Source organism: Halichoeres trimaculatus, unplaced genomic scaffold (genome assembly GCF_033239565.1).
Source record: "Halichoeres trimaculatus isolate MK-OKI-2021-1 unplaced genomic scaffold, fHalTri1.1 fHalTri1_scaffold_8, whole genome shotgun sequence".
Classification (NCBI taxonomy): Eukaryota; Metazoa; Chordata; class Actinopteri; order Labriformes; family Labridae; genus Halichoeres; species Halichoeres trimaculatus.
This window is the reverse complement of record NW_027437186.1, coordinates 8,504,293-8,531,711: the sequence shown is the minus strand read 5'-3', so window position 1 is coordinate 8,531,711 and position 27,419 is coordinate 8,504,293. Positions and strand designations below refer to the sequence as shown.

Genomic DNA, 27,419 nt, shown 5'->3' with positions numbered 1-27,419 from the left:
CTTAAGTAAGAAAAGGGACAAAAAAATCAACCCCCAGCTAATGATTCCTTTCTAGTGTTTTGACTGTACAGTAAATGTGTGTTTCACATTTACTTCAAACTGAGCACGAAGTCAGTCTCGCCTTGGCCTCACTAGTGAAATATGTCAGCACATAGCTTCACATCTCATAAGAGATGCATGTTGTCTGTCTTTAGTTAATCTTGGAAAGCTACCACAAAGGTTTCACAGAGTCCAAATAAAATGCTTAAAATGATCATGAAATGATGTGTCTGATTCTTTGGAACTGTCCTTTAAACGTGTGCGAAAGTCAAAAAACACTCCTAAGAAGACAGGTGCTGAGCTGAACCAGTGTATCACTGAGCTTAGCAAAGAGACGGCAGGTCTTCAGTGTTTCAGGCTATTGAATTCCTCAGGTTAGTGATGTTTTGGCTCTAACCAGGTGAAACAAATTGCTAGGAACATTGGAGCCCTGCAGTGTACGAGCCATCTTTTTCTTCCGTGGTCTGTCTTTTACAGATAAATCCCTCCACAGGCTGTGAGAGCAGCCAGAGACAGGCAGAGCAGGATCACACGTTGGAAATAAAAAGTGATAAATACATGTAAATTGATTCATATAGTCTCTGTAACTCAAAGTCACTCAGTGTTTTCATCAGCAGCTCTGCCCTGATCTCATGGATCCACTCACGGCAGAAATGTTCAGCTGGTGGAGCATCATGTATGAAGAGCAGGTGGTCATGTGAGGTGGTGAGGACAACACCCTGAGGTGAAACAGGGGTCCTGCCTTCTCTGAAGGAATTCTGTTTTACACAACGATCCCACACTTTGTCCTCAATACCATCCACAGACACAGATAATCTCACACTGAGGGCCTGATTAAATAAAGGATTGTGCCTGTAACGCCACATAATGTAATAACACCCCAATACGTAATAATGTGATACATTTTCACTTCATTACGTAATAACGCCACATTTTGTAATAATCTGACACATTTTGTAATAAAATTGATGAAAGCAATATGTAATAATTTTTTATTTTATTATTATTTAACCTTTATTTAACCAGGAAGTCCCATTGAGATCAAAAAATCTCTTTTACAAGAGAGACCTGGCCAAAATAGCAGTCGTACAGAGTCACAGTACATGGAATATGATACAACACAATCAACAGGTTAAAATAAATAAGCAAATACACACATTGGCTTTCAAGAAAAACAGCCGCATGCCACTGTCACCACACTCTTAATGATGTTCTTAAATTCATTGAGAGATATCATTGAATCCAGTTTTAGCTCTTTTTGAAGATTATTCCACGACCAAGGTGCATTAAAAGAAAAAGCAGTTTTCCCCAGGTCTGTAAAAACTCTAGGTACAGAGAAGAGCAGAAAGTTAGAGGATCGTAATTGCAATAAGTTCCTACATATTGTATCATTTATTACAACATGCGGGTTCCCATATGTAATAAGTAAGAACCCATTACATAATGCGGCAAAGTTCAGTACATATTGCATGCAACAGTTTTATTACAAAATGCAGCATTATTACATAATGAAGTGAAAGTTTATTACATATTGGGGCATTATTACAAATTGTGGTGTTACAGTGCTGCTTTTCCCCCACAAAATATGAGAAATTGAACCAGAAAGGCGTTGTCTAATTCACACATGAAGGGTAAATGCTCCACAGACTGCTGCAGAGCAAACAGTCTCAGGTTGTGTCTGAAATCATTCACTCATTTCCTACTCACTACTCACTATATAGTGAATTAGATGTAGTGGACTATATAGTCCATTCAATCAGCTAAATTTAAACAATATTTGGGACACTACTCTTTCTCTCACCAGCCGCTGACAGTGACGTAATCATTCTTGCGTCGTTCATGGACGGCTGGAGATTCACAGATAAATTTTTCCTCAAACACTGCAAAACGGCATTGATTTCAGTTAACTCTAATATTATACTAAGCATATTCTTGACAACAGTCAAATATAACAAAAGATTTTTTTATACCTTATTTTAAAGTAAATAAACCATATATTCGAGCAACACCAGCAATTGCTGGTTCAGCGGCTAACGTCTGTGTTGTTTGTTTCTTTGCTCAAAGTTGTGAGACAAGTTCGTCTGAAAGTTAAACAGAGAGCTACGTGTCATTCTCTGTCAGTTTTTCATGTTGTTTCATGTTATCAGTAATCATTTAACCACCCATTTCTTCTGTTTGAACTGCAATGCTTGATGGTTTGTAGTGCTCACATGGTGAGCATCGCTGATGTACTACTTTTCAAAATGCATTGTGGGATACATTGAGTGAACTATATAGTGAACGACTATGCTCACTCAGATTTCGGACTGTACTACAAAATGACGTATTCACTATGCAGTGAATAGGGAGTGATTTCAGACACATCCTTAGTATATGTAAAGATATATTGTATAATTTCAATGGTAAAAAGCTGATATTGTTGTGTTACTAATGTGACTTTCAAAATGAGTTGTGAATCCAAATTTACAGCAAGATTTCTTGCTCACTCCATCTCAAAGACTCTGATTTGAGGGAAAGATGGAGTGTATTTTTTAATTTTTGATTATTTGAGGGTTGACTACAAGTACTTCAGTTCTGTCAGCGTATCAATCTGTGGACTGGACTAAGATCACCAGAAGAGGGAGAAATTAAATATCAACAGCATATGAGAAGTAAGTTGTGTTTTTTTTTACGTCTGTAAATAGCAGTGGCGTGGCGAGAGGATTTTTTTGAGGAAGCCAAGTAACGATACTGTGATGTGATTGGTTTAGGGCCAAAGACGGGGTGGCTTCTCTTGACACAGTCCTGGCCAATCACAGGTGAACAGTGTCATAACTGCAGCCTCATCTGATTGGTTGATCATTCCTGTTTTTTTCACCAAGGGACGCCAACTCAGCTTGGCCTCCTTGCGGACAACAGTGTGCAATATCATATTCATTTGCTGAATAACATTTAGGAGGGCGCTGTTTTACACATCATAAAATGCTCAATAAGTAGAGGAGAGAAATAAGGAAGAGATGACAGTGAAGAAACACAGAAGAGTTATTGGAACTGTTAAAAGGAGTAATTTCATTAAATCACAGCTACAGTCTGAAAAAGAGAGAAAGCATGGCTTCCCTTGGCCCCTGGGAAAAAAACGCCACTGATAAATAAAAGAGGAGAAGCCCAAGAACTGACCCCTGTGGAACCCCAGAGGCAACTATTGATTAAAAGTTTTCTATTGGAGCTTAAAAAATTCTATCCTAAAGGTGAGATGAAAACCAGTGAAGAGTAAAACCAGTTACCATGAAGCCTCTGAATCAAAATTTTATGGTTTATGGTGTTGAGAGCAGCTGTAAGTTAAGCAGAACTAAAGTTGAGCTGAAGTTTTGAAACATTTGACTGACAGCTGATCTACATTATGTCCACTGCTGAACCAGGTTAGATTCAAACCAACACCCCCCCCATGTGTGTGTGTGTGTGTGTGTGTGTGTGTGTGTGTGTGTGTGTGTATGTGTGTGTGTGTGTGTGTGTGTGTGTGTGTGTGTCAGCTGTTAAGGTTTATTTAAGTGTCTCAGGTCTCTGGTGAGACATTAGTAGTCGACAGTTTGACCTCTGGCCTTCGGTGCAGGGTGAGCCACGTGTCGGGCGTTACGGGGCGTCTGTCATGGAGACAGCTGGACAAACAGGAAGTCAGTGACTTGCTGCTATTCAGTAAAACAAAGTGAAACACGGAGGATGTCCAGTAGAGACAGATTATACTCAAGCTCACAGATTCATGTCTTCTTCATTCAGACAGAGGCAGCAAAAGTGAGCTACCTTTAAAAACTAAACCCAGCACAATGAAGAGTTAAGCTCCACAGAGGGGGACCAGACGCTTCAGGCTGATTTTATTATATATTCACTGATACACCTCTGTTAATGCTAAGCCGTGCTTCTCCAAAAACAGACAAAAAGGAATAATACAAACCAACAAAAACCTCAATAAAAACCAGAAAGTCCAAAAACAAAGTACACAAACAGTGAGGCCTATTTTCTTTAATTGTATTTTTGTTTTCCCTTTCTTTTTTCCACCGTTACAAACCCAAAAACACGTTTTTTTATGAGCTGCTGAGTCAACATGAAGAAAAACTGCTGAAAACAATTCAAAGGCTGTTTATTATCCAGATACATCAATATGACAAAACTCTACGATGCTGAAAGTTTTGGAGCTGTATTTTGAGCCATGTTGGAAGCAGCTTTGGATGACACATCCCAACACGATTTAGAGAGATTTTGACATAATTTGATCCAGGTGTTTGTGATCCTCCCTGGATAAAATGTAATTCTGCTCATCCTCATTGTCCTCATTCAGCGTCATTATCAGATCATTGCTGAATGAGTCAAATACTTTGATTTATGAGCCAAAACCAAGTAGCAACATCCAGTTTAGAAAAATGAAGCCTATGTGGAAGTGCTGGAAGTTGCTCGAGAATCCATATGAGGCTGGCTACAGGAAGACCAGAAACCACGTACATACCATGACAAAAAAAAATGGACCTTTACAGCATTAAAAGCATATTTACAGCCTGGTTCAAAACACAGTTTGGGTCTAAAACACTAATTACACTGTTGGCAGACACAGTGGGTGAATTTTTTCTAACTCAGCGGTTTAGAAGATATTAAGATTGTCTGATTTAGGGCTGCAACGATTAGGGGACATAATCAACTATGTCAACTATAAAAATTCATAGCTGCGAAGTGGAGGCGGGGTGCACATGAGCAAAATTAAAGTAGCCCATGTAGCAAACTCAGCACGTTGCAATGGAGAGCTGGGAGAGTCAGGCGGGATCATACAGAGAGCAAACCATGCCCCAATAAGTAAATAAACATCAGAAAGCAAGCCCAAAGTCACTAATAAGCTGTCTTGCCAACCAACACCACGAACAACAACTTAATTTCCCTGTAACCTGCTCACATGACACAGGGCTGACCAATCAGAGGTGAAAACCTAACCCTGTGTAAATGCAGTGAAAATGCAACACACAGGTTGAGTTTTAAATGTTTGTTCATTTAAAAGGCCAAATTAGGTTGAAACAAAAATCATTGTTAGTTGCAGCCCAAATCTGATTGTCCAATCAGAGACACAGCTCAATTCACATGACTGACGGGTGCCCTAAAGCTGTTAGAAAAGAAAGCTTAAAGCCCACGTCATATCCAATACTGCTGCTGATTGGCTTCAATTCACTGTTTCAAGAACAGACAGACCCGTGCTACTACATTAATATTTTGTTTTCATTATTTTTATACAGTCTGTGTCTAGAACATGCTGAACTAATGAGCAAGATTCCATTAACATGAAGAGTCAGAGTCCTCAGAGTTACTATGGTCTCCTAATTTGAATATTGTATGGTTTATTTGTTGGTCATGGACACCAAACTTTTTGTGGCTTCAGTGATATTTTTACTACTTTTTCTCCTGTGTTTGTCTGGAGATCCTACATGTAACCATGGCCACATTGTTTACATGTGAACTCAGCTGTTAGCAGCCTGTAGCATGTCAATGCTAACTGGTGTAAGGCCTGATGTTTCCCACAAGGTGAGGAGAAGGAGGTGAGGACGACGTGCTGGTTCTCAGGTGTGAGCTAAGAAGTGACGACATAGACCTGTCCTTCCATCCATCGTTATTGGGAACGTAAGATCTATCTCCAATAAGATGGATGAGCTAGCCATGCTAACCCAGCAACAGAGGGAATACTAGAGGGCAGAGTAGCATCATGCTACTCATAGACATGGCTAATTGAGCTAACATCAGACATCAACACCACACTGGAAGAGCTTCACAACAGACTGCTGAAGAAGCTCAGTCCTGGACCCTGTGGAGGTGGAGGCTGGCTGAACTGGAGAATGATGGACAAGCTGTCATCATCTATTTTCTTATGGACCTTTTTGCACTTTCTATACACTTTCTTACTTTTGTTTTCTTGAGTGAAAATCCACCCCTGTGTCACTAACTAGTAGTGATGGGTATCTTTCTCATTTGAAGCAGTACCAATGCCCGGTACCTGGCAATTGATCTTGGTACTTAATAGTACCAATTTTTGTGTTCTTCATTATATAAACTTTCAATGCTTGTTGCCTACTCTTCCACCCCCTCACAGTCACAAGGATGTTCAGGTACCTAAACATGGCACCTTTTGATTTTACGTTAACTGGTACTGGATACTACAGACCTAATTCAGCTGGTACCTAAATTAGTACCTAACTCAGTATCCATCCCTAGGCTGGAGCCAAAAAAAAGTTGGTCCTAGCTCAGAACATTTCATTACTGGTTGGTCAGTCGTAATCTGAGTTGATAAAATGAGCAGGAAGTTTAGGAAAATGGGGAGGAAGAGTGTGCGGTGGTCAAGTAAGGAGACAAAATTTTTTATGGCAGTTTGGGCATCACCAGAACTGACTCAGTTACACAAACAGAGACAAAACTGTAACCTTATTTTGAGAGAATTTAATTTTTTACAGTCATGTTTGTTTGATTAATGGTTATTGTGTATATTTTTACCAATAGAGACATTTTTTCATCTGAATCACAGATTTGTAGTTTGAATGTAAACAAGAAGCAGACAGTGCATTGTTTCATTAGAATGTTCCAGTTCCACCCACTGTGATGTCATAAGGCTCTCATATTTTCTATAAATAGAGGGCGCTCTCAAGGCAGACAGACCATTTTGAATCTTTCATCTGGTAGAGCCACAAAGGGAGAGACAATCCTCAGACTCAAACTTTTTTCAGAGACTATTACAAAGTCCAAGAAAAGATGCACCGAACAATCAACCGAGTGATAATCAATAGGAACGCCCACCGTCAGGGCATGGAGGTGGAAAGACTCCGCAGGGAAGTGAGAGATCTCACAGAAATGCTGGAGCTAGAGCGGTCCCGTCGCTGTTTGGTGGAAAACCAAAAACTTCAACTCAGCCAGGAGTTGGAGCAGACCAAAGAAAATCTGGCCAGACAGAAAGCCCTCAAAGAGATGTTTATTAACAGAGGGAAAGAGACCAAGAGAGAGCTGGAGACGCTGCAGAAGTACAGCTCTCAGGAGACGCTCTCAAGGCACAGAATCGCCCTGAAGGTGAGGGACACCACTCGGCAGAAGAAAAAGAAGCATCTACATGCCGATTACGAAGAGCTGCAGGTGGCTCACTTAGTTAACACAGAGAAGTTCGACACAGAACTTAAAGAGGCATCCAACAAAATCAGTGCCCTTCAAGAAGAGCTCCAGAGAGTGACAGCCTCAAACCAGGAGCTCAACATTCGGTACGACACTGACATCCGAAGTGCCAAACTACAGGTGGAAAACCTTCAACAGGAGCTCCAGCAGCAAAGCCAGGCTCAAGCTGACAGAGCCACAAAAGACCAGCAGGTTATCCTGGCACTGAGAACCGAACAGGACCTCCTTCGTCAAAAGATGAGCGAGGAGGTCGCTGCCCTACAACAGAACGCTTTCCAGAAAGAAATGATGTACTGGAATGAGCTGCAGGAGCTGAAAACACAGCGCAGTGCCCAAGAAGCCAGCAAGGAGTATGGAGAGGACCACAAAACCGTCAAAGAAAACCTCAGAGCCGAGCTTCAGTGGGAACAAGATAGGAGCAAGCTTCTCCGAGAAGAACTGGAGCAGATGAAAGTTTACAACCAGGAGCTCCAGCAAAGATACGACACCGATCTACAGACCCTGAATCATCAAGCCGAGAGTCAGAAGCAGGAGCTCCAGACCCAGATCCAGTCTCTGAACAATAAGATCGCAGAGGAGCAGCTGGAAATCTGGAGTACAAAGGCTGAGCTCAGTGAGGTCAAAGAAAAGATGGCAGAGGAGATCAATGCCCTGAAACAGACCTTCATGGAGAGGGAGAGCGCTTACCGCAGAGAGCTGGAGGAGCAGAGACGTCAGTGTGCTCTCCTGCTCTCACGCAACACCCAGCTCCCCAACGAACCAGAGGAGGAGCAAGCCATGGAGTCCATCACCACCATGATGGAGGAGACAGCAGGACCCTCTGGATCCCAGGTTCCAGCTCTAACTTTGGTCCCTGAGGGGACTCCTGGATCTGAGGACCCAGCTGAGACTGCAGGAGCTGCCGGCCCACCAGAGACACCATCGCCCTCAGTCTGGAAACGAACACGACACTTTCTGGGCTTGAAGAAACCTCAGGGGTGGAAGAAAAAATAAAATCGCTCCTCTTCCTCCTCCTTTTCTTCCTTCTTCTCCTCTTTCTCCTTCTCCTTCTCTCCTAATAAAAAAAATTAAAAAACAAATAAAAAAAAACTTAAAAAAAAAAAAACCTGTTAAAAAGCAAAAATCTCTCTCCAAAGTACCCCCACCACACACACACAAAAGAAGCTTAAAAATAAACATTAAAAAAAATTAAATTAAAAAATGAAAATAAATAAATAAATAAATAAATAAATAAAAAGAAAAAAAAAATTTCAATGTCTTGTTATGATGCTGTGTTTGTTGTATGAAGATGGTGAACAAAAAAAACCTGTGGTCTGTGTAAGCATTCTAAGGTTATTGAAAAATGGGTCGAGCAACAAAATGTAATTCAAGGTTAGACCCAATGTTTTGTAAAAATTTGTAAAGATGTTTGCAGATGAAGTTTTCAAAATAAGGTAGGTACAGGTGTTTTTTAATTAGAAAGATGCTCTGATGCACCAGTAGGCTGCACTGCTACGGTGTTCCTTATATTATGAGCTGCAAGAGCGGGATGTTAACCACAGTCAAATCAAATAAAAATCTACAGTCTTTCCCAAAATAATGTTCTGATCCTGCCCACATGAAGCTAAATGTTTGCTAACTCAGTTATTTTTTTCGCAACAGGCTAAAAAACATGGCTCATTGGGGCGTCGGTGGCGCAGTTGGAGAATGCGCTTCGACCGGTGATCGGAAGGTTGCAGGTTCAAGCCCAGCTCTGGGCGACACATGGTGATGTGTCCTTGAGCAAGACACTTAACCCCAAGTTGCTCCCACTGCTGCGTCAGTGGTGTGTGAATGGGTATGAAAGGGCGTGACTGTGTTAGAAGTACTGATGGATAGCTAACATAGTAAAAATTGGATCCATCAGTGTGTGAATGTGAGCGCGAATGGATGTGGATGGGTAAGTGTGACCTGTGATGTAAAGCAGCTTTGAGTAGTCATGATTAGAAATGGGCTTTATAAGCTCAAGTCCATTTACCATTTTTACCATTTTACAACGTCAGAGCAAAACAAACAAAATGGATTTAAAGTTACAAAATTTTACAGTGCACTTCTTAAATACATTTTTTAAAAAGAAATAAAAATTAACAGTGAAGCTTAGGGTGGGCCTGGGACCTTCGGGCTCACCCATAACAGCATCCCTGCATGTGAGGACTTTCCAAGTGATCTTGACTTAGTATAGTCCAAGTTTGGGATTACCATTCACTGTGACCACCCCACCTCAAAGCAAGTCCTCCAGCTCACAGAAACCTCAGTCACTGTAAAATGAGCCATGTTGAAGAATTGAAAACTGTGGTACCTTGACTGTCCATTTGAGGTTGCCTTTAAAGGCCTGAGAAGTTTGAAGTTTTATAACAGCAAAAATAAAGAGGGTTTTTTAAATTTTAAATCTATCCAACATGTGTTGTGTGCTGATAGAGATGTGATCAGTTATTGTTACTTTCAACATCAGCACCTGCTATATGCTGAAGTTCATCTGGGTGGCTGAAAAAAATGCATGTGTGAAAGAAGTTACAACTGGAAATGATTCACAACGCTATTTTCATTGGCCATAATGCACTTGTTAAAGCCGAACACAACGCTTTGAGCAGCCGAACTCTCCTGCTGATAGATGTCTAACTTGCTGTCTTTATGGCAGAGATGTAAGCCCAGGTGAATCACGGAGCAGGGAGCTGTGATAAGTTTTGTCTTCCATACAAAATGTTACAAAATTGTATCATCAGAGGTTTAGGGATAGTAGCTGAGTGCAGGAGGCCTCAGCCCACCTCTTAGCTAGGGTTAACATTTACAATATGGTGACCACCATCTTTAGGATACTTACACACCAGTGTGTGACATCAGTGATACGCCTCCATCCTGTTTATTTCACCCCACAGGAGTATCTTTGATTAGATGAGCTGTCCTATTGGGGCTTTCTGGTTCCAGAACCTAGTCCTGAACCAATGTTCAGACCAGAAAAAAATGGTTCAGAACCTAAAACATTGATCCTCAGCTAGTATAGGGATTAGAGGGCTGACATTTTTTTGGGAATCCCACAGGTCATGGGATTCCCGTGGGATTCCTTTGGGATGGGAGTCAACTTTACTTTTAATCATGGGATTAGGACAGTATAGGATAAAAAGTAAAAACGGGAGCTGACAGGAGCAGGAACCAATCAATATGATGAAATATAATATGTGGCACTTAACATGATGTAATAGTTGTTTCCCAGCAGCACTTGCGGAGGCCAAAACCTCTGTAGAAATTATTAGAGATGTCACCTCTGTGGCTCATATCTGCTGTTTATTAGAAATTGGAGGATTCATGCTTTATTTGGTGTGTAAAGCATCAAACTCTGCTTGAACTCCAGCTCACAGCGGAGTTATTAGTGGGGATGTTTGCTCTGTGTATAGACCACCAGCCGTGAACCCTGACCTCTCAGCGCTGAGCGCAGGTGAAGTGAAGCTGTGGGTGGCTCGAGTGTCAGCTGGAATTTGAGGGGATTGTTTTCAAAGGGGGTCCTGACGGAGAGACAACAGACCCGTCCTCGGACCTCCGGCAGTTCCAGGATGGAGCGCCGTACTGGAACGCCAGGAACGCCAACAAAGTCACACTTAGTGGAAGAACAGCCGGGAGGTGCTAAGTGTTATCTGAGAAGAGCCAGACAACAGCAAGTGGAGGGTTAATCTGACAGCTGGGGGGGCGGGATTAACAGGAACAATGAGCAGCTGAGCGCCACTGAGCACGCTCAGTGAGGATCCACACCCATCCATTCATCCAGGCCTTAACGATGAAGATTTACTGCCCCCACTTAATTCTCATGACTGTCCAGATCGTCTTTACAGATGCTTGAAATAAACAATCCTGTGAGAGCGAGAAATCTGAAGGACAACACGAGTCATCAGAGCCATCAGGGCCATCAGGGTTACCGGGGCCAACATGCAACTGCAGTCCACATCAGGAACTACAGGAAGTACAGGCCCCAGAATTACTGGGGTCTTAAAATACATCAGTCTAAGGGCTTTCCATAGAAACAGACAGTACAATCTCCAGGCCATGGTCCCTACAGTTCTTTTAAACTCCACCATCCTTTAATTTACTGCTTTCCTCAGATATTCTATCTATACCAAGAGTATTAGGCTCTCCAGGGGCCGATTGCGCTAGCCTGGCACAAGCTTGAATGTAACCTCAGAGCTGAAAGTTCTGAGCCCTTTAACCTTGTAAGACCTCAGCTTTTGTCTGGTCTGCATTTTTTAATTCACCTTGCTATGTGAGACTTACGAAGTATTATAACTAAACTTGATCTTTAAATGGGAAGTTTGAGTTGTTTACTAGTTGTTTATTATTAGTGTTATTGTACTAAAATATGTTGTTTTTTATTTTACTAAAATGTGTGTAATATTGTGATTTCACCAAAAGATGATATGGGCAGTGTCCCTAAATGTGGCTAATATGTCAAAGTTTTTAAAAATTAAGTATCATGGGTCTGAGAGGCAGAAATGTAACGTCCACATATGTGGACGCTAGGTCCAAAGAGGTTAAAGCTCAGACTGCAGTCCTGTTTGAGTTACTCCTGGGAGTAACTTTTATGTCCAAGTCAGGGCAGGTGTAGGTGTAGAAAAACAAGACTAGAAAGCCTACAGAAGAAATAAAACTGTTGTAGGGAGAAACAATAAAAGTAATTGCACTTCATGACCAGACCAATAGGGGGCAGTAAGCTAACACTACAGAAGGCAAAGGCAGACCTGCATCATAATGTGAAACGCTGTAGCTAGCCTAATGGAGGAGAATCAGCCATTGCTTTGCTTATCATCTTTAAATACTTTTCTGATAATAATTATTTAAAACATATTTATATAAAACTGGATTTCAAAAGGACTTCTTCTGTGTTTGAACAGCTGTTATAAACTGGATATCCACTGACACGTTCAGGTGAAGGTCTCCAGTTTACAGGGTCACTCTTTAAACTGGAACACCGGGAGCTGATAGAGATACATTCACACTGTCAGGATCTAAGAAGACCATTGGTTAGGGGGTACCAAGCCAAGTCCGTCACAGCTGGGGGTCATCTTAGTGTGGATGGAGGCAGGGGGAAATAAAAACGCTGTGAGTGCTCCACCAATCAGACATGTTCATGCAGGCACCGGCCCAAAAGTTCCTGGGACTGTAAGTACTACCCCCCAGGAAGGGCCATTTCAAGGAGTAGATCAATTGGCCCAAGAATAAAATTCAGACCCTAGTTTCTGTGGTCAAAAGCCACAGTTCCTCAAAGAGTCCCTAACCCCTGGGAAAGCTCCTGAACCCCACAGATGATATGGTGAACTACCATGTTAATATTGGGCTCAGTTAGCTAGTGTAAGTTCTGGTCAGTTTGATATAAGAGGTCAGACAGGCTGAGTTTAAGGTCAGCTGACAGACCCTTAAGTTATTCCTCCATTGTGCGAGTGCCTTGAGAAGAAATCCGTCCCTGCTGAGTGAGTAGATACACTCCTGAGTTGCAGGCTTAGGAACAGAAAAATAAAGAGTATGAAAGGAAAGATGACTGACAGAGCTCCAGAGACAGAGAAACCGGATTTAATCAAAGCTTAAATGCGTCAAAGAGAAGAGGAGAGGAAGATGACTGACAGGAGGAGGAAACGACTGCGTGTCCCCAGACACGAGCAGCAATCCCACACCGATCTGCTTCTCTTCTACCTGCCTGACTTACATTCAGTGTTTTTCCTGCAGTAAAGAAGCTCCAGGAAGTTTTATCATTCTGGCATCTGGACATCACTGTTTAAAGAAGAAACTGTGTTTAAGGCTGTCAGGTTTTACCTGTGATTTCTCTGGGACTGAGTGGGACACTGGAGTGAAACTGAGTCAGAGCTCTGCGTGTGTGTGATAATCTTAGCTCATGCCGCAGCTTTAAACATGATGATTGCCTCCCTGATTTAAGTCGGCCCTCTGGCTGCTCTGCTGCTCTCTGATTGGCCCGCTCACACGAGGAGGTGAGCCTGTGGCTGTAAGAAAAGTTACTGTTGTTCAGGCAGCTGGTGTGTTTCCATGATTACAAGGCGAAATGGGAACGGCAGTGGAGAGACCCGATCCTGTACGGGTCACCAATGAGTCTGACATTTTCTTTTCAGTCCTGGTAAACATTCATATCATGTTCTGTAAAATGTTCACTTCCAGCGCAGTTTGGTAGATTTCTGTGACTTTAACCTTTGTGCCTGGTTTCATCTCTCTCTTAGTTCCCCTGTAACCACAAATAACAAACAACAAACAACATGTAGCTGCTGCTTTTGAGTAATGTTGGTGCTTCCCCTTTTGGGCCTTTGCTTGCTGTTCATCTGCTCGTTAAGGCAAATATCTAATCGACCAATCACACAGCAGCTCGACGCATTTAGTCATTTTTTTGGCACACTTTTGGCCCCTTAGTACCAACTGAGCATGGTTTAAAGTCCACAGCCCGCTCCATGTCATAAAGCTGGAATCATCTCAAACAGCTTTCTTGAACATGACAATAAGTCCCCTGTACTCACTCACTGTTCCCTGCTATCACAAAACTGTAAGAGGAAATTCTGACTGAAACATTGACTAAAATTAGACTCAGATGAACACAGACTAAAGTGAGATCAAATATAAAAACTGAGCTCCACTGATTAAATCTTCACTGAATCAACACAAGATATAAAAACCTCACAGTGGCTCAATCCAGTCATAATTTTCTACATTCACATTTCTTCTCAACATTCACACCGTGTGAAAGCAGAGTAAGATGTTTTATTATTGCAATCTGTGAAACGAATATATGAGTGAAAGAAAGTGGTGCTGTCAGAGGTAAAGTTATCTCTGTTGGATCTAATAGACTGTGAAAAGAAAGAGTCAGTTGAGGATAAAAACAACACACTTCAGCTTCTCTTAACCCTTTAACCATCCCCCCAAAAGCCAATAACACCTGAAAAAGGCAAAATTAATTTAAAGTGGAGCTGTTCTTGAACCCTCAAGTGCGTACTAAAGCTTGGTCTCTTTAAAGGCAACACTCTGAAATTGTAACCTCAGCAGTCAAACATATTGTAACTGTAACTGGTATGTGTTTATTGAAGTAGGAATACACAGGATCAGAAAGTTTAAGTCCTCCTTTTTTTGATGGAGTGTGCATGAAAGGATTAAGGTATGAAATTTAAACAACCCAACAAAACTCCAACTGTCTAGGGTTTATTAGGGGGGGTATTCTGCTTTCCATATTTTAAACATAGATATAAAGTAACAATGCTGGATGTTCAGAATAAAGATACACAGATTTTTAAACCTCTACATATTTATATGTTGCAGAAATCCCTGAATCTGTCTGTAAACGGATCAAAATGCTTAGTTCTAAAATAAATAAATAAATAAAAAAAACACGAAAGCTCCATGAGATCTTTGCAAGACTTGCTGAGACGATGAGGTCTTCACATAAGGATCTCATAGCTCAATATACCAAGGTCTGTCTGTTGACAGGCCTCCAGAGGGCTGGCCAGTCAGAGCGAAGGGGGTTTAGGCAGCGTGAGCCTTATAGAGCTAAGATGAAGTGATTCAGAAAGAGGCTAAAACAAGAGTTTTCCAAAACACCAGTCTGAGAAAAAAATACTGATTTTTTTTTTAGCTATAAATCATGTGAAGCTACAACACTGTAAACCCCAAAGTTCAAATTACTCAATTGGATTAAGCTATGAAAAGTTAAAATTTGTTGGTGAGTACAATTTACTCAAACGTCTGAGTTTTCAGTGTTGAAACTGATGATTTCTGAGTAGATTTAACTTCTGTTATTGTTTAAGTAAGCGCAACGTAAAATCATTTGTTTCTGTGATTTTGTTTTGTAACCATGAGTGAGGAGGGAACGCAGTCCATATGAGACCCTGCTGAACTTCTAGACATGAAGCAGTGGATAGTCCAGTCAGGAACTTTATTTATTAATATAGTAACTATCAGGCACACTGCAATATCAATAGGAACAAGACCCTTGTGCCATGGAGCACAGACCACCAGTCAGTGCTGTGGGGCTCAGACAACCTGTGCCCCCTGAAGATCAATATTTCAATGTACAGCAGGGTCTCATATCTACTGCCTTCCCTCCTCACTCACAGTTACTAAAGTTATAAACTTAGAGCTGATTTTTGTTGTTGTGCCGTTTGTAACCATGAGTGAGGAGGGAACACTGTGGGTATGAAACCCAGCTGTACTTTTAAATGTTTTTATTTGATTTAGTTGTTCAGATCTGCTTCAATCTTTTTATTATGACATTTACTTAATTTATAAGGCAAATTTATTGCTATCACATCTTTCAGTTTTGAGTAAGGTCAACTTGTTATGTTTTACAGTGATTTGCAAAAAATTTTAATATTAGTTAATATTCTAATTGTAACAAATAAGCTTCAGGTTTATCTGATTAAAGACATTCAGTAGAATGATTTTCCATAATAATTGCAACTACTGAAGATGTTGAGCTAAATTAACTTATTTCATTACTTAGTTTTTTAAGGTTTCCAGTTTTACAATCATTTATTCCAGGTTTGCAATGAATGGGGGAACCAGAGAGACAGAATGAAGATGAAAAGGGGGAAAAAAAAACCTCTCTGAGGAAGTATGAGGCCACTGATTTTGGATATTTAGATTTTCATTTTTTATACTCCAGGCAGTGATTGATTGATGATCTGTTTTCTTTGATACAAACTTCAGTTATCTGTTTGATTAATGAGCTCATTTGATTTTATGTCATACAGAAGTTAATAGGAGTCATTGTCTGCCTGAAGAAATAATATGAATCCCTCCCAAACAGGGCTGATAATAAATGGACACAGCAGTCCACCACGTCTTCCCACACGGTCTTTTTCCAACATTCAGCGTCATGTTACTCTACACTAAAGCTTCTTTCCACACACACACTTTTGATCTCCAGTAGAGTGTTGAAAAATGCTCTGACAGAGTGCAGAGAGTAAATCATAAAAAGGTGATTATTTTACAGCCTGTCCTGCTGGCAGGAGGAAGAGAGGAGGACAGAGGAGGAGGGGGAGGAGGTGGGGAGAGATGTGTTATCTGAAGCTGACAGGAGGCAGAACTGGATCCCTCCTAAATGTTAAGAACCAGTGAAGCTCTGAGCTCTGAGATCAGCAGCCTGTGGGCTAAGAAAAATATTTAGCCATGATCCCAGGGTTCATCCCGCCCTCTCCACCTCCCTCACCCCGCTCACCCTCCTCACCCTGACCTAAAGAGACGGCCTGTGGTCGGCCTTCTGATCCTGCACCGTCAGCCCTGCACCTGTCTGTTCTCCACCAGGCGAGGTAATCCTCTCAGGCTTACATCTGAACTCACCACAAAGAGAGGCTGGAGGCACACTGTGGACTGGTACTGCAGTTTATCTCAGAGGAGTAACACTTTTTTAAACAAACCAACAAAACAAATAAACTATGATAGGATGCAGCAGAATCACATGTGCGCTTCTTTAAAGAGGGAGATACTGTGTGTTTCTTTAAGGCTTTATTCTGCCCTTCTGATGCCCCCATAGCAGTTCTACACAATTTACAGCTCAAGAAAATCCAATTTCTCTCCCACTGGTGTTTTATAAAACTCTTATTTCTTCCTCTGCCTGAACTTTGCTTTAAGCTCCTGTCTCTTTAAGGCTCCTGCTCCACAAACCCCCTTTACTATGATTGGCCAGATCTCTGGAGACCTGTCCGGGCCTGAGGTATGGGCAGACCTTGGTGTTTGAGGCCCGTCCTTTCAACATATCATGAACCAGGTAAAAGATCTTGATACGATAACCTCACATTTCAGTCGGTCTCATGAATCTTGTGAAGACGTCGTAGAGATCTTGTGCTTTTTTTTTCATTTTTTGATCAGAATACAGAGAGATTCAGAGATTTTTACAACATATGAATATAAAGGGGTTTAAAAATGTGCAAATGGTTAATCTGAACATCCAGCTTTCTTACTTATGTCCATGATTAGAATATAGAGAAGCAAAATACCCCCTCTTTAACCCAAGGAAAAGAGGCAGGTTTCTTTGGTTACAGCAGTAGCACCGATAAACGGCAAGCAAAGAAAGTTTATCAGGGATGACCCAAAGTTTGAAGACTAAAATCAGTGAGATAAAGCATGTGACGATCCACCTTTTCCAGGTAGCAGACCAAGGATTTCAGAAGCTTATGGTGTATTCGGGACAGTATTTTGATGTCTCCCTATCTGCCCTAAATGATGTGAACTCTGCACACACTCTCAGTCTGATCCACGGCAAAGTCAGGGACACAAGCTTGACCGTAGACATATGGACTCAGAGTGTGCTGAAAGTGGTGGCTGAGTGACTGGACAAAGACTCTATTATAACTAAATCTGCACTCATGAGAGCTCTGGTTCTCAGTAAAAGATAAACAAACTGTAACAATAACGCAGTAATCGTATCAGTCATTTCTGTTATCAGTATCAACTTTAGAGAACATGCAGTTTGGTCACAGGGACCAGGTGACCTTACCTTGGCCTTTGCAGGCTGGAGTGTGAAGCACAAGGAGGAGGAAGAAGCTCAGCAGCAGGACGGCTGCAGCTCGAGCTGAGGACATGTCGGCAAGGACGAGCTGAAACAGAAGAAAGAGCTGTGAGGGTCTCTGACCTGGAGTCAGTTTGTCAGCAGAGGATAAACACACCGAGGCTCCTGAAAGGCGACACGGAGACGTCCACAGCCGATCAAAGGTCTGAACCAGCTGAGAGAGACATAAATCTGAGCTGCTCCAGGATCAGCTGCTAACTCATGGTGTGGCTGGGTCCACACTGCACCATGACCTCAGACTAAAGCAGAGGTCTGCTTCAACTTGTTTGATTCAAAGCAAATTTAGGTCTGATAGAGTTCAAATACGGCCTTTGTTTGATTACCATACTCTGAATTAAGGCTGGCAGAGACTAATCTTAAATTTAATCATAGAGAGTGAACGGTTTGAAACAGAAATAATGAATGACACAGCAACAAGCAGCAAACTGTCTCCAACAATAATTCAGGTTTCAATGTTTGTTTACTTTTTTTTTTTTTTTCAATTTAAAATTTGTGCTGCAGTGATTTTTTCTCTTAATTTCTGTTTTGTTGAAAGACTTAGAGAATTTATATTGACAATATTTCATCAAATTTTTTCTAGTGTTATTATCATCTAATCTTCACAGATGTTTTGCAAACTTTCATTAAAGATTTGATGCAATAAAGGAGCCAGAAAACTACTTCCAGACAAAAAACTGCACAAATGTGTCAGAACAATATTGTCAAACATATTGACAATAAGCAAAGTAAATAGTTTGATTTTACAACCTAGGTTTACTGTGCACAGGAAATCAGTTTCTGTTAATCATAATTTAAACTTTCACTTAGTGTTTACTCTACATATTGAGTCCTAATCGGGTTATTTGCGCATAACCTCAGCTCTGAACCTACTTTCAGTGACTTCAAACATTAATGATTGATGTAATGTAATAGAAATAAATAAATGAATAAATAAATACATTTAAAAATGTTATAACTGGGTTTGGAACATTTAACTTAAACAAAGCTGAGTGCGCTCTTGAGAACGTCTTTCATTTGACATTGAGGATATATCTCATGGGTTTTATTTGTATCATATGATACTAATAAAAAGCATCAAAAAATGCACAAGGGTATATTTGCAAGGAATCTTTCATGTTTTGACAGCTGAAGGTAGCCAGTTGGCATGGTCACCCTTTACTCCAAAACAACAGTTTCTCTGTATCGTTCGTGATCCTCTCAGAGTTTGGTACAACTTTGGTCTGAGGTGGTGGATTATACCAACCAGATACACTGTAAAAAGGGAACTTCAACCAGTTGAAGTGATACATTTTTTTTTTAATCAATCCAACTCAATTTTTTTAAGTTAAGGTTTCCAATGTATTTTTGTGGATCATATCAACTTGAAATTCTGCGTTGATACAACTGAAAAAAAAATAAGTTGATGAACCAACTTTAATTAATGCTTTAATTAGTCACACCTAATTAAATTAAGGATTTTGAAATTAAGTTAATAAGTTCAATTAACACAACTTAATAGGTCAAATAAACTAAATATTGTTCTCAAATCAACATTTTGCATCAATCCAACTTAAAGTTTTCAGTTGCTTCAACGCAATAATCTGCAAAACCCATAAGGACAAACCGTGGGTGAGGAGGGATCACCATGGATTTGAGACCCTGATGCACATTAAGATACCACGCAGGGCCAGTGTATCTGTGCTCCATGGACCAGCTGCCTGTCTGTTGTCCACTGTGCTGGCTGGCTGGCTGTGCTCCACGGCACTGGCTTCTGGCTGCCTGGCAGTGAGGGCTCTGATTAAAATTCTCTCTCAGTAATGGTAATTTGAATATAACTGAAGACAAAACCCAGTTTGTCATTTCTGATCATAGTTTTAGCCCATCAACACATCTCATTTATTAACATATAAAACATTAAACACGCTTAAAGGTACACGGTCCATGCCACAGAGCACAGACAGCAGGTCCATACCATGTGGAGCACAGAAAGCCTGTGCCCTTGGCAGGTTAACATCTTAATGTACAGCGGGGTCTAATATCCACTGCATTCCCTTCTCACTCACGGTTTGAAATAAGTCAATTTAATAGGCTGTAAAGTAAACTTTACAAGTAGACATTGAGTAATCTCAACTGAAGACTGTTAGTTATGTTTACTCACCTTTTTAGTGCAATTGTTTTCCTAGATTCTTTTAAGTAAGCTCAACTTGTCACATTTTTACATTGCAATAAAGTATAAAAACACCTCGTCAGATTTAACTTTGAGGTTTTGCAAATTATTGAGTTGAAACAACTGAAAACTTAAAGTTGGACTGATGCAAAATGTTGATTTGAGAACAATACAATTTTTAGGTTCATTTGACTTAATCAACTGTTTTAATTAAACATATTAACTTCAATACAAATAACTTAATTTATTTAGGTGTTACCAAGTGAAGCAATAATTTAAGTTGGTCCAACTGTTTTCTTTTTTCAGTGTACGTTTTTATGCTGCTCACAGTTTTAATTCAGGGTTTAAGAAGCGCTTACTCATCTGGATGAGTGAGGCTGCAGCTTTGAATGCCAGAATGCAGAATGCAACTTCATGATAAGGTTGTAAAGATGTCCACAGACTATAGCTGCGTTTCCACCAAGCGGTACGGGTCGGTTCAGTACGGTTTGGGACGGTTTGGGACAGTTAAGTCTGATCCCGTGTGCGTTTCCACAGCAAACTGTGCCCTCTCGTGGTGGGCGGCGTGTAAGCCGCATGCCGGAAGCCACAGCTGGTAAACAATAGCGCGACGCCGTAGCAGCTTACCCCGCGATTAAATCCAACAAAGAAGAAAACGCGACACAGTAAACAAAGAGCACGGATGGAAGACATACAGCATTTCGTTCTCTCTGTGATTTTCATGTAACTCTCTGTTACAAAGTGCAATCAAGCTTCGTTTCAGAGAAGTCTGTGTGCCGCCAGGAGACATGCAGCCGCTGTCGGGGTAAGTGACGATTCTTTTGACCAATCAACGGTCTGCAGTGTGTTGCTCCACCTCCCGAGAGCGGATCGGTTCAGTCTGGCACCCATACGAAAGGGTCCCAAAAAAGTGGGACGGCTCGTCTCGGTTTTTAGGGATCCGTCCCGGGATGAGTCTGTGGAAACGCCGCTAAAAGCGCGCCGTACCGAGACGAACCGACCCGGACTGCTTGGTGGAAACGCGGCATATGAAGCTAAAATACTGAGAGCTCCCCCTACTGATTGGCTGCAGTAAAGGTATGTTAACCCTGGAACAGAGGTCAGGTTTTCTAAAACATGGTTTCTGTCAAAGTTTGTTCTTTTCATGCTTATTTATTTCCAAATGCTCCGTTAACTTTGATTTTGATGCGTTTAAAGGATGATTGATTGACAGCTCTGTTGGGCTCCTGTTCTTTGAAGCAGTATCTTACACCCTACAATAAGAGCATCATGGAGACCTGTCGTCCATGTTAACATGTTTATGGCTTGGAGTAAAGTGGGACATCTTTCAGTTGAATCTGAGCCCTCAGTACAGTTTTCTAGTTTATCACAGAGCCCCCCTTTAAGAATAAAAGCACAGACCAGGAAGGCCTGCAGCCCTCACTCAGTGTTGAAGCTGACACATTTCTCAATTATCAATCAGGCTTAGTAAACATTACACTGAGCTCTTGTTTACACATTCTGATTATCTGAGTCCTTCTAGCAGGTCCCAGATCAGATCTTTGACCCTCAGTGAACTCACTTCACATCAGAGCTTTTTTAAGATCAGACACACACATGAAACCTGATCAGCTGACACTCACTCTGACCTGTCGCTCTCTGATGTTGGACGTCCTGACAGTAATCCTCCTCTAACAGACGGGAAGTCTGCGTGTCTTTATCTTCACACCTTGGGTTATAAACACAAGTTTTCCCAAATGACCATCATGTTCTTGTTTTAGCGCTTTTAAAGATGTTCCAGCATAATGGAGAGGTTGTTGTGATCATTGTTGTCATTAATTTCTCCAGTTCTGCTGTAAATTTGGAGGAAACCTGCTCAGGACACCACAGGAGACAGAGGAGTGTTTGTCTTTGTCAGCAGAGTGACTGTAGCTCCATCTGTGGCTCTACCGGACTCTGCTGGACCCCTGGTGCCGTGGTTTGGCTGCTGGCCAGCAGGGCCATGTGTGTATGAGGAGTGGTGTGTGTGTGTGTGTAAAAGCACAGGCTGATTTCCCAGGCTTCCATTCACTTCCTCTGGAGGATCTCAGCTGTTCATAACGGACTTATTAGAGCCAGAGCCAAGCAGCTGCTCTTCTTCCTCTTCTTCTTCTGTACTTCTTTATTTGTTCCTGTAATTTTCTACTGTGTCCTCGACCATTTTTCTCCTCTTCTTCTTTGGTTGGCATCCCCTGGGTGGTTGCAAAACACTGATAGCGAGGTTGCAAAATGCCTTCTGAGTTAAAAAAAAAAAAAAAAAACTATTTCCTCCAGTATTTTAAAATTGTGAGCAAAAATAGGGTTTAAATTTTTCTCAGCACTTTTCATTTTGTCAATTCTTGTCTGGTTTTGGATTTGCTCCTCAGTATCTTCCCACAGCTGGGGTTCACTGCTCTCTGACACCACTGTTTTATGGGTCACTGGCTAAAAACCCTTGTGGTAGAGGATTAAGACAAGGAATGGTGTGGGGAGGTTTGAAATCATCATCCACCCTTATTTAAAGTGGCCCTCATTTACAGTGATGCTGAGAGTACATATAAAATTGACAAATGCGTGTCAATGAAATGAGTAAAGCCAACTACATGAATGAAATGAGAAAAAAAAACAATAAGACTAATAAAACATATAGACTCAAAACTACAAAGGCAGAATTACTACCATGATTAGTCAACAATTGAAATCAAATGAAACAGTTACATTCTTGTCTGTGAATAGCATGATGCTTCTCTGCCTTCTGGTATTCCCTCTGTTGCTGGGTTAGCACGGCTAGCTCATCCATCTTATTGGAGATAGATCTCCCTCATTCTCCTCACCTTGCAGGAAAACATCAGGCCTTGCACCAGTTAGCACTGACATGCTACAAGCTGCTAACAGCTGATTTCACATGTAAACAATGCGGCCATCTCCAGACAAACACAGGAGCAAAAACAGTAAAAATATCACTGAAGACAATAAATGTTGGTGTCCATGATCAACAAATGAACCATATGAAGTAATGATCCACTCCAAATACAACAAAAACGAAAAAGAGATGAAAAATTTACAAGGAACGGACAAAGAAGAGAGAGCTGCTGAAACAGGCAGCAACAACAGAGTGGCGCAAAATGTTAAAAATGTTAAATTAATGTGTCTAGAGAGAGCCAGCCATTGTTATCAAATAAAACCCAATTTTCTGTCACATAGATAGCACTGTTAATTAATCAAAGTGTAGAATAGTAAACAGCACCCGAGGGCTTTAGGTAGATGCACGTCTACACTACATCACCATAATCCATGACTGACAGAAAAACAGCTTTAACAATCCTATTCCGACAGAACATTGGAAACCTTGATCTTTTTCTATCATTGTTTTGACAGAAAGATTCTCAATGTGACATTTAAATGTTAGTTCGTTGTCTGACCAGATGTTTATATTCTCTAACACACCCAATATTAGAACCTAGCAGGGTGGAAATTTAAAGGTTGTAGTCAATATAACCTCTTGCTCTGGAAAACAACATACATTTCATTTTTTGAGTGTTAAAAACCAATTTGATATCATTTAGTCCAACTTGGAGGACATTAACGGAACAGTGCAGGTTCTCCATGGCAAGCTAAGCAGTTTTCAGAAAAAGAGAAAAAACACCAGATAAAGATGGAATAATATCATTGATTAAAAAAAATATAAAAAGAACTGGGCCCAAGACTGAACCTTGTGGAACACCCGAAGTGATCTGAATCAACTTAGAGTGAATGGTTTCCAGTTTTACTGATCGCGGTTGGTAAATAAGGTAGTGCAGAAACCATGCTCACGGACTAAAACCACCACAAATGAGACTTTGTAAAAGCACTAAACTGTCAACAGTGTCAAAAGCCTTGGAAAGGTTGACAAAGATGGCAGCACAATGTTGTTTTTTTATATCCAAGGAGAAAGATTTTTCATTTTTGACTTGAAAAAAAGGAGCTGAATAGTTGGAAATGAAGCCAAATTTCAAGAAATCAGTTAAAAATGGCAAGGCAAAAATTATTTTTCAAATACAGTGTCCCATGTATCACACTCAGTGTATTAGTTTTCGTCATCAAAGCCAGAAAAATGTGAGGCACAATAGCGATCTGGCTGGATCTGTTGCAGGACTGACATCACGTGGTCTCCACTCACCAAAACGTGCATTAAACTTTGTGATTCAAACACCAAAGAGCCCTCAGGTTGGTACCAATGCAACATTTTTTCTGCAGTTTCTCCTCTACTACGATAACTCTGAACAAAATGCTGCAACAGCCTGGATTTGTCTCCAACCATGATGTCACATCCTCTTTCTTTTTTTTTTTATCACCAAATAACAATGCTCCCTCAGGATTAAGGTCAGAGACAGAGTTTGGGACCAATACTGCCGCCAATCTCTTTTACAGGACAATACATGTTTACATACACAGCCTATGATGGGAAGGGTGCATCACTCTCTAGGAGACTAAGTGAGGTAATGCTTTAACGATCCCTTTCTAATGTTCCTCAGCTTACACTTTAACTTAAATATGTCATCACTGAGAGAACATAACATCATTAATAATCTGGAGAAATCTCTGAACTGAAGGGACAAGGACATGATCTCCAGACTCTGAATTCAAAGCAGACGTGACTCTGTAGTGGAAATCACTGCACAGCTCAAAACCACTAAAAACAAAAAGATGGTTTGTTGCTGCATCCACAAGAGCAGATTCAAACTGCACCATGCAAAGAGGAAACTATAAATAAGCAGACTGATAATGGATGGAAAAAAGATGGATTGAGGGGGAAGTGAAAAACTGTCCTGGGGTCTGATAAATCAAAATCCAGTATTCTTTTTGGAAATCATGGACACTGTGCTGTCCCTCTCCAAATTTGAGAGACCACCCAGCTTGTTATCAGCTCAAAGCCAGTATCTGTGGGAGCATGTGGGGGTACAAGTGTCTGTGGCATGTGTAGCTTACACATCTGTGAAGGCTCCATTAATACTGAACAATAACACTGAACACATGCTGTCTCCTAGACAAAGACTCTTTCAGAGAATACCTTACATAATTCAGAGAGACCATGGCAGACAACACTCTGCACAGATTACAACAGCATGGCTCAGTAGTAGAGGAGTCCAGGTGCCAAATTGGCCCACCTGCAGTCCTGACCTGTCACCCACTGAAAGCACTTAGAGTATTGCGACACAAAAATATGTCAAAGGAGACCCTGAGTTGTTAAACTGCCTAAGTCCTCTTTTGAAGGAGAGTTGGACAATATTTCACTTTAAAACTCCAGAAACTGCTCTCCTGGTTCACAAACTTTTACAGGATGTTGATCTGAGAAGAGCAAATGACATAAATGTAAACATGTCCCTGAGCCTACTGTGAGGAACATGTTGGTATCAGTGTAAAGAAAGCCGATGTTTTTCATTAAACTTTAAACATTTCCAGCTTCTTTACTCTATTTTCCGACTCCTCGGCTCCCACAACAGCATGAGCACGAACGTGTGCTGCAGTTTGAAGTTTAAACCATGTGATATCTTTCCGCTTCCTGTTCCTACCTGCTGCTTCCTGTGTTTATTTCCTCCTCCTTCTTCTTCGTCTGCTGATTTCACTTCTTTACATCTTCTCTCCGTGTCCCCTGACAGATCTCCTCATGTGTTGTTGTTCTCTTCATGCAGTAGCTCTTTTCTCCTTCTTCCCCCTGCTCCTGGCTTTGGTCTGTTCAGCCTGTTGCTGTAGCGACGGACCTTAGGGTTTCTCTGCCCACGCGCTCGACTGGCAGGCGGCGGGAAGTAACGAGCAGGATCATTTTTCCAGAGATTACTGAGCCAAACACAACCTTCGCAAAAGACAGGAGCTGACATGCCTGGAATACTGTGTGTGTGTGTGTGTGTGTGTGTGTGTGTGTGTGTGTGTGTGTGTGTGTGTGTGTGTGTAAGAGGTCTTTTCTTTCAGTGTTTGCTTGAGCAAGAAAAGAATGAGGGGAGTGTGTGCGTTTACAAATGGATAGCAACAGGTGGCCAATTTAATGCTTCAACATGTAACAACACACACACACACACACACACACACACACACACACACACACACACACACACACACACACACACACACACACACACACACACACCCTCGTGTCTGTGTACATTCTTGAGAAAAACATCGGATGATTACTCGACTAAATCCTTGAAAAGAAAAAACCTGAAATGAAAAACAGACTGACGTCAACATTCCTGCAGAATAAAAACACCCGAGTGTCTCTGTTGTCTTAAAAATAAACTTTTAAATGAAAAGCTTAAATTTCAACCAAGTTAAATAAAAAAACAAATGTTATTTCCAGATGCTGAAGTGCATAATACTTCACCCAAAACATATCCAACAAATTTCCATGGAGTTTTTTTTTAAGTTACAGAAGGTGACAAAGTCAAAAAGTGAAGGAATGGAAAAGTACGAATCAGGCCTTATACAAGTAAAGTAATTTGATTCTTTGACAAAAAAAAAAAAAAAAAAAAAAAACACTTTGTGTGTTAATGTGTCAGAGATCCAAAACCAGTGGCAAGTACATTTTAAAAGCCTATGGACAGAACATGGGCTGTTCTTAAAACTGCCTTCTGATCTGGCAGTGTGGACCGGTTTGGTCCGTATAGCCTCGTTTCCACCAGGCGGTTCAGTTTGGTTGGTCTCAGCACTGCACCTATTTTACACCATTTCCACTGACTAATCCTGGGACAGATCCCCGAATAACCTAGACGAGACCCTTCTGTAGGGGTGCCAGACTAAACCGATACAATCCCAGAGAGGAGCTAGAAACACTGCAGTCCATTGATTGGTCAAAAGCATCATCACCACTGTGCGACAGTGCTGAACTGACAGTTTGTGGAAACCTACAATATGTCATAGCACCAGGCTAATAGTAGCATTACATGTAACCGGTTGATAAATACCTTACCCCGCCGTTGTGTATCCAGTAAAAAGTTCTCTGGACAAAGAAAATTTATTCCAAAACACACACACAGCTGGTTAAAAATCACATCTTTACGTCAGTGTGCATGAGACTCTGGGCTAAAAGGTAGCGAGGCAGTCCAATTAAAACAGATCCTCTTCAAAGCATCTTTGAAAAAAAAAAAATTACCAAAGTAAAAAAGTACATTTGGGCTACTCTAAAAAGTAGTAAATCTGTAAAATTGACAATAGTTTTGGGGTGAAACGCAAAAGTTTTGTTGCGTTCCAGCCTCGCGTTTACATGGAAACGGCGTTTCAGCCGACCTAAAATGCAAACTTTTGAAAATGGCCTCCAGAGTGGGATTCTTTCTGAAACGCAGCCGACGTGGTTGTAGTGTATACAGTAAGCCGGCGTTTTGAGTGGAAACACTGACGTCACACTCTGCTTCGAGCTTCACGCATTCAACAGGACAACAGTACCGGTGTTACGATTGTCGCGGTCTACCCTGTTGTGCTTGTGCTGCTGAATCTGCTGAATCTGCTGAATCTGCTGACTGTCTTCATACAAAATGAGCATCTGTT

The 27,419-nt window shown here is 41.1% G+C and overlaps 2 protein-coding genes across 2 annotated transcripts in view; one reads left to right on the top strand and one right to left on the bottom strand.

Annotated features, from left to right (window-relative positions):
• The window catches only part of dlk2 (delta-like 2 homolog (Drosophila)), a 32,528-nt gene extending 6,760 nt beyond the window's left edge, over positions 1 to 25,768 (bottom strand). Inside the window, exons 1-2 of the mRNA XM_074675132.1 lie at positions 25,454 to 25,768; positions 17,687 to 17,786 (exon numbers count right to left, since the gene is read on the bottom strand). Of these exons, the coding sequence (XP_074531233.1) occupies positions 17,687 to 17,771 (85 nt within the window). The 5' untranslated portion in view covers positions 17,772 to 17,786; positions 25,454 to 25,768. The remainder of the gene's footprint in view (positions 1 to 17,686; positions 17,787 to 25,453) is intronic.
• On the top strand, positions 6,580 to 8,193 carry LOC141795165 (uncharacterized). The gene has a single exon (XM_074675955.1). It carries the CDS (start codon positions 6,790 to 6,792, stop codon positions 8,191 to 8,193), a length of 1,404 nt encoding a protein of 467 aa, XP_074532056.1. The 5' UTR covers positions 6,580 to 6,789.
• Positions 25,769 to 27,419: the final 1,651 nt, after the last annotated feature.

Excerpts from the sequence above, each read along its gene's own strand:
- LOC141795165 (XM_074675955.1), top strand. The coding sequence starts at position 6,790 with ATGCACCGAACAATCAACCGAGTGATAATCAATAGGAACGCCCACCGT.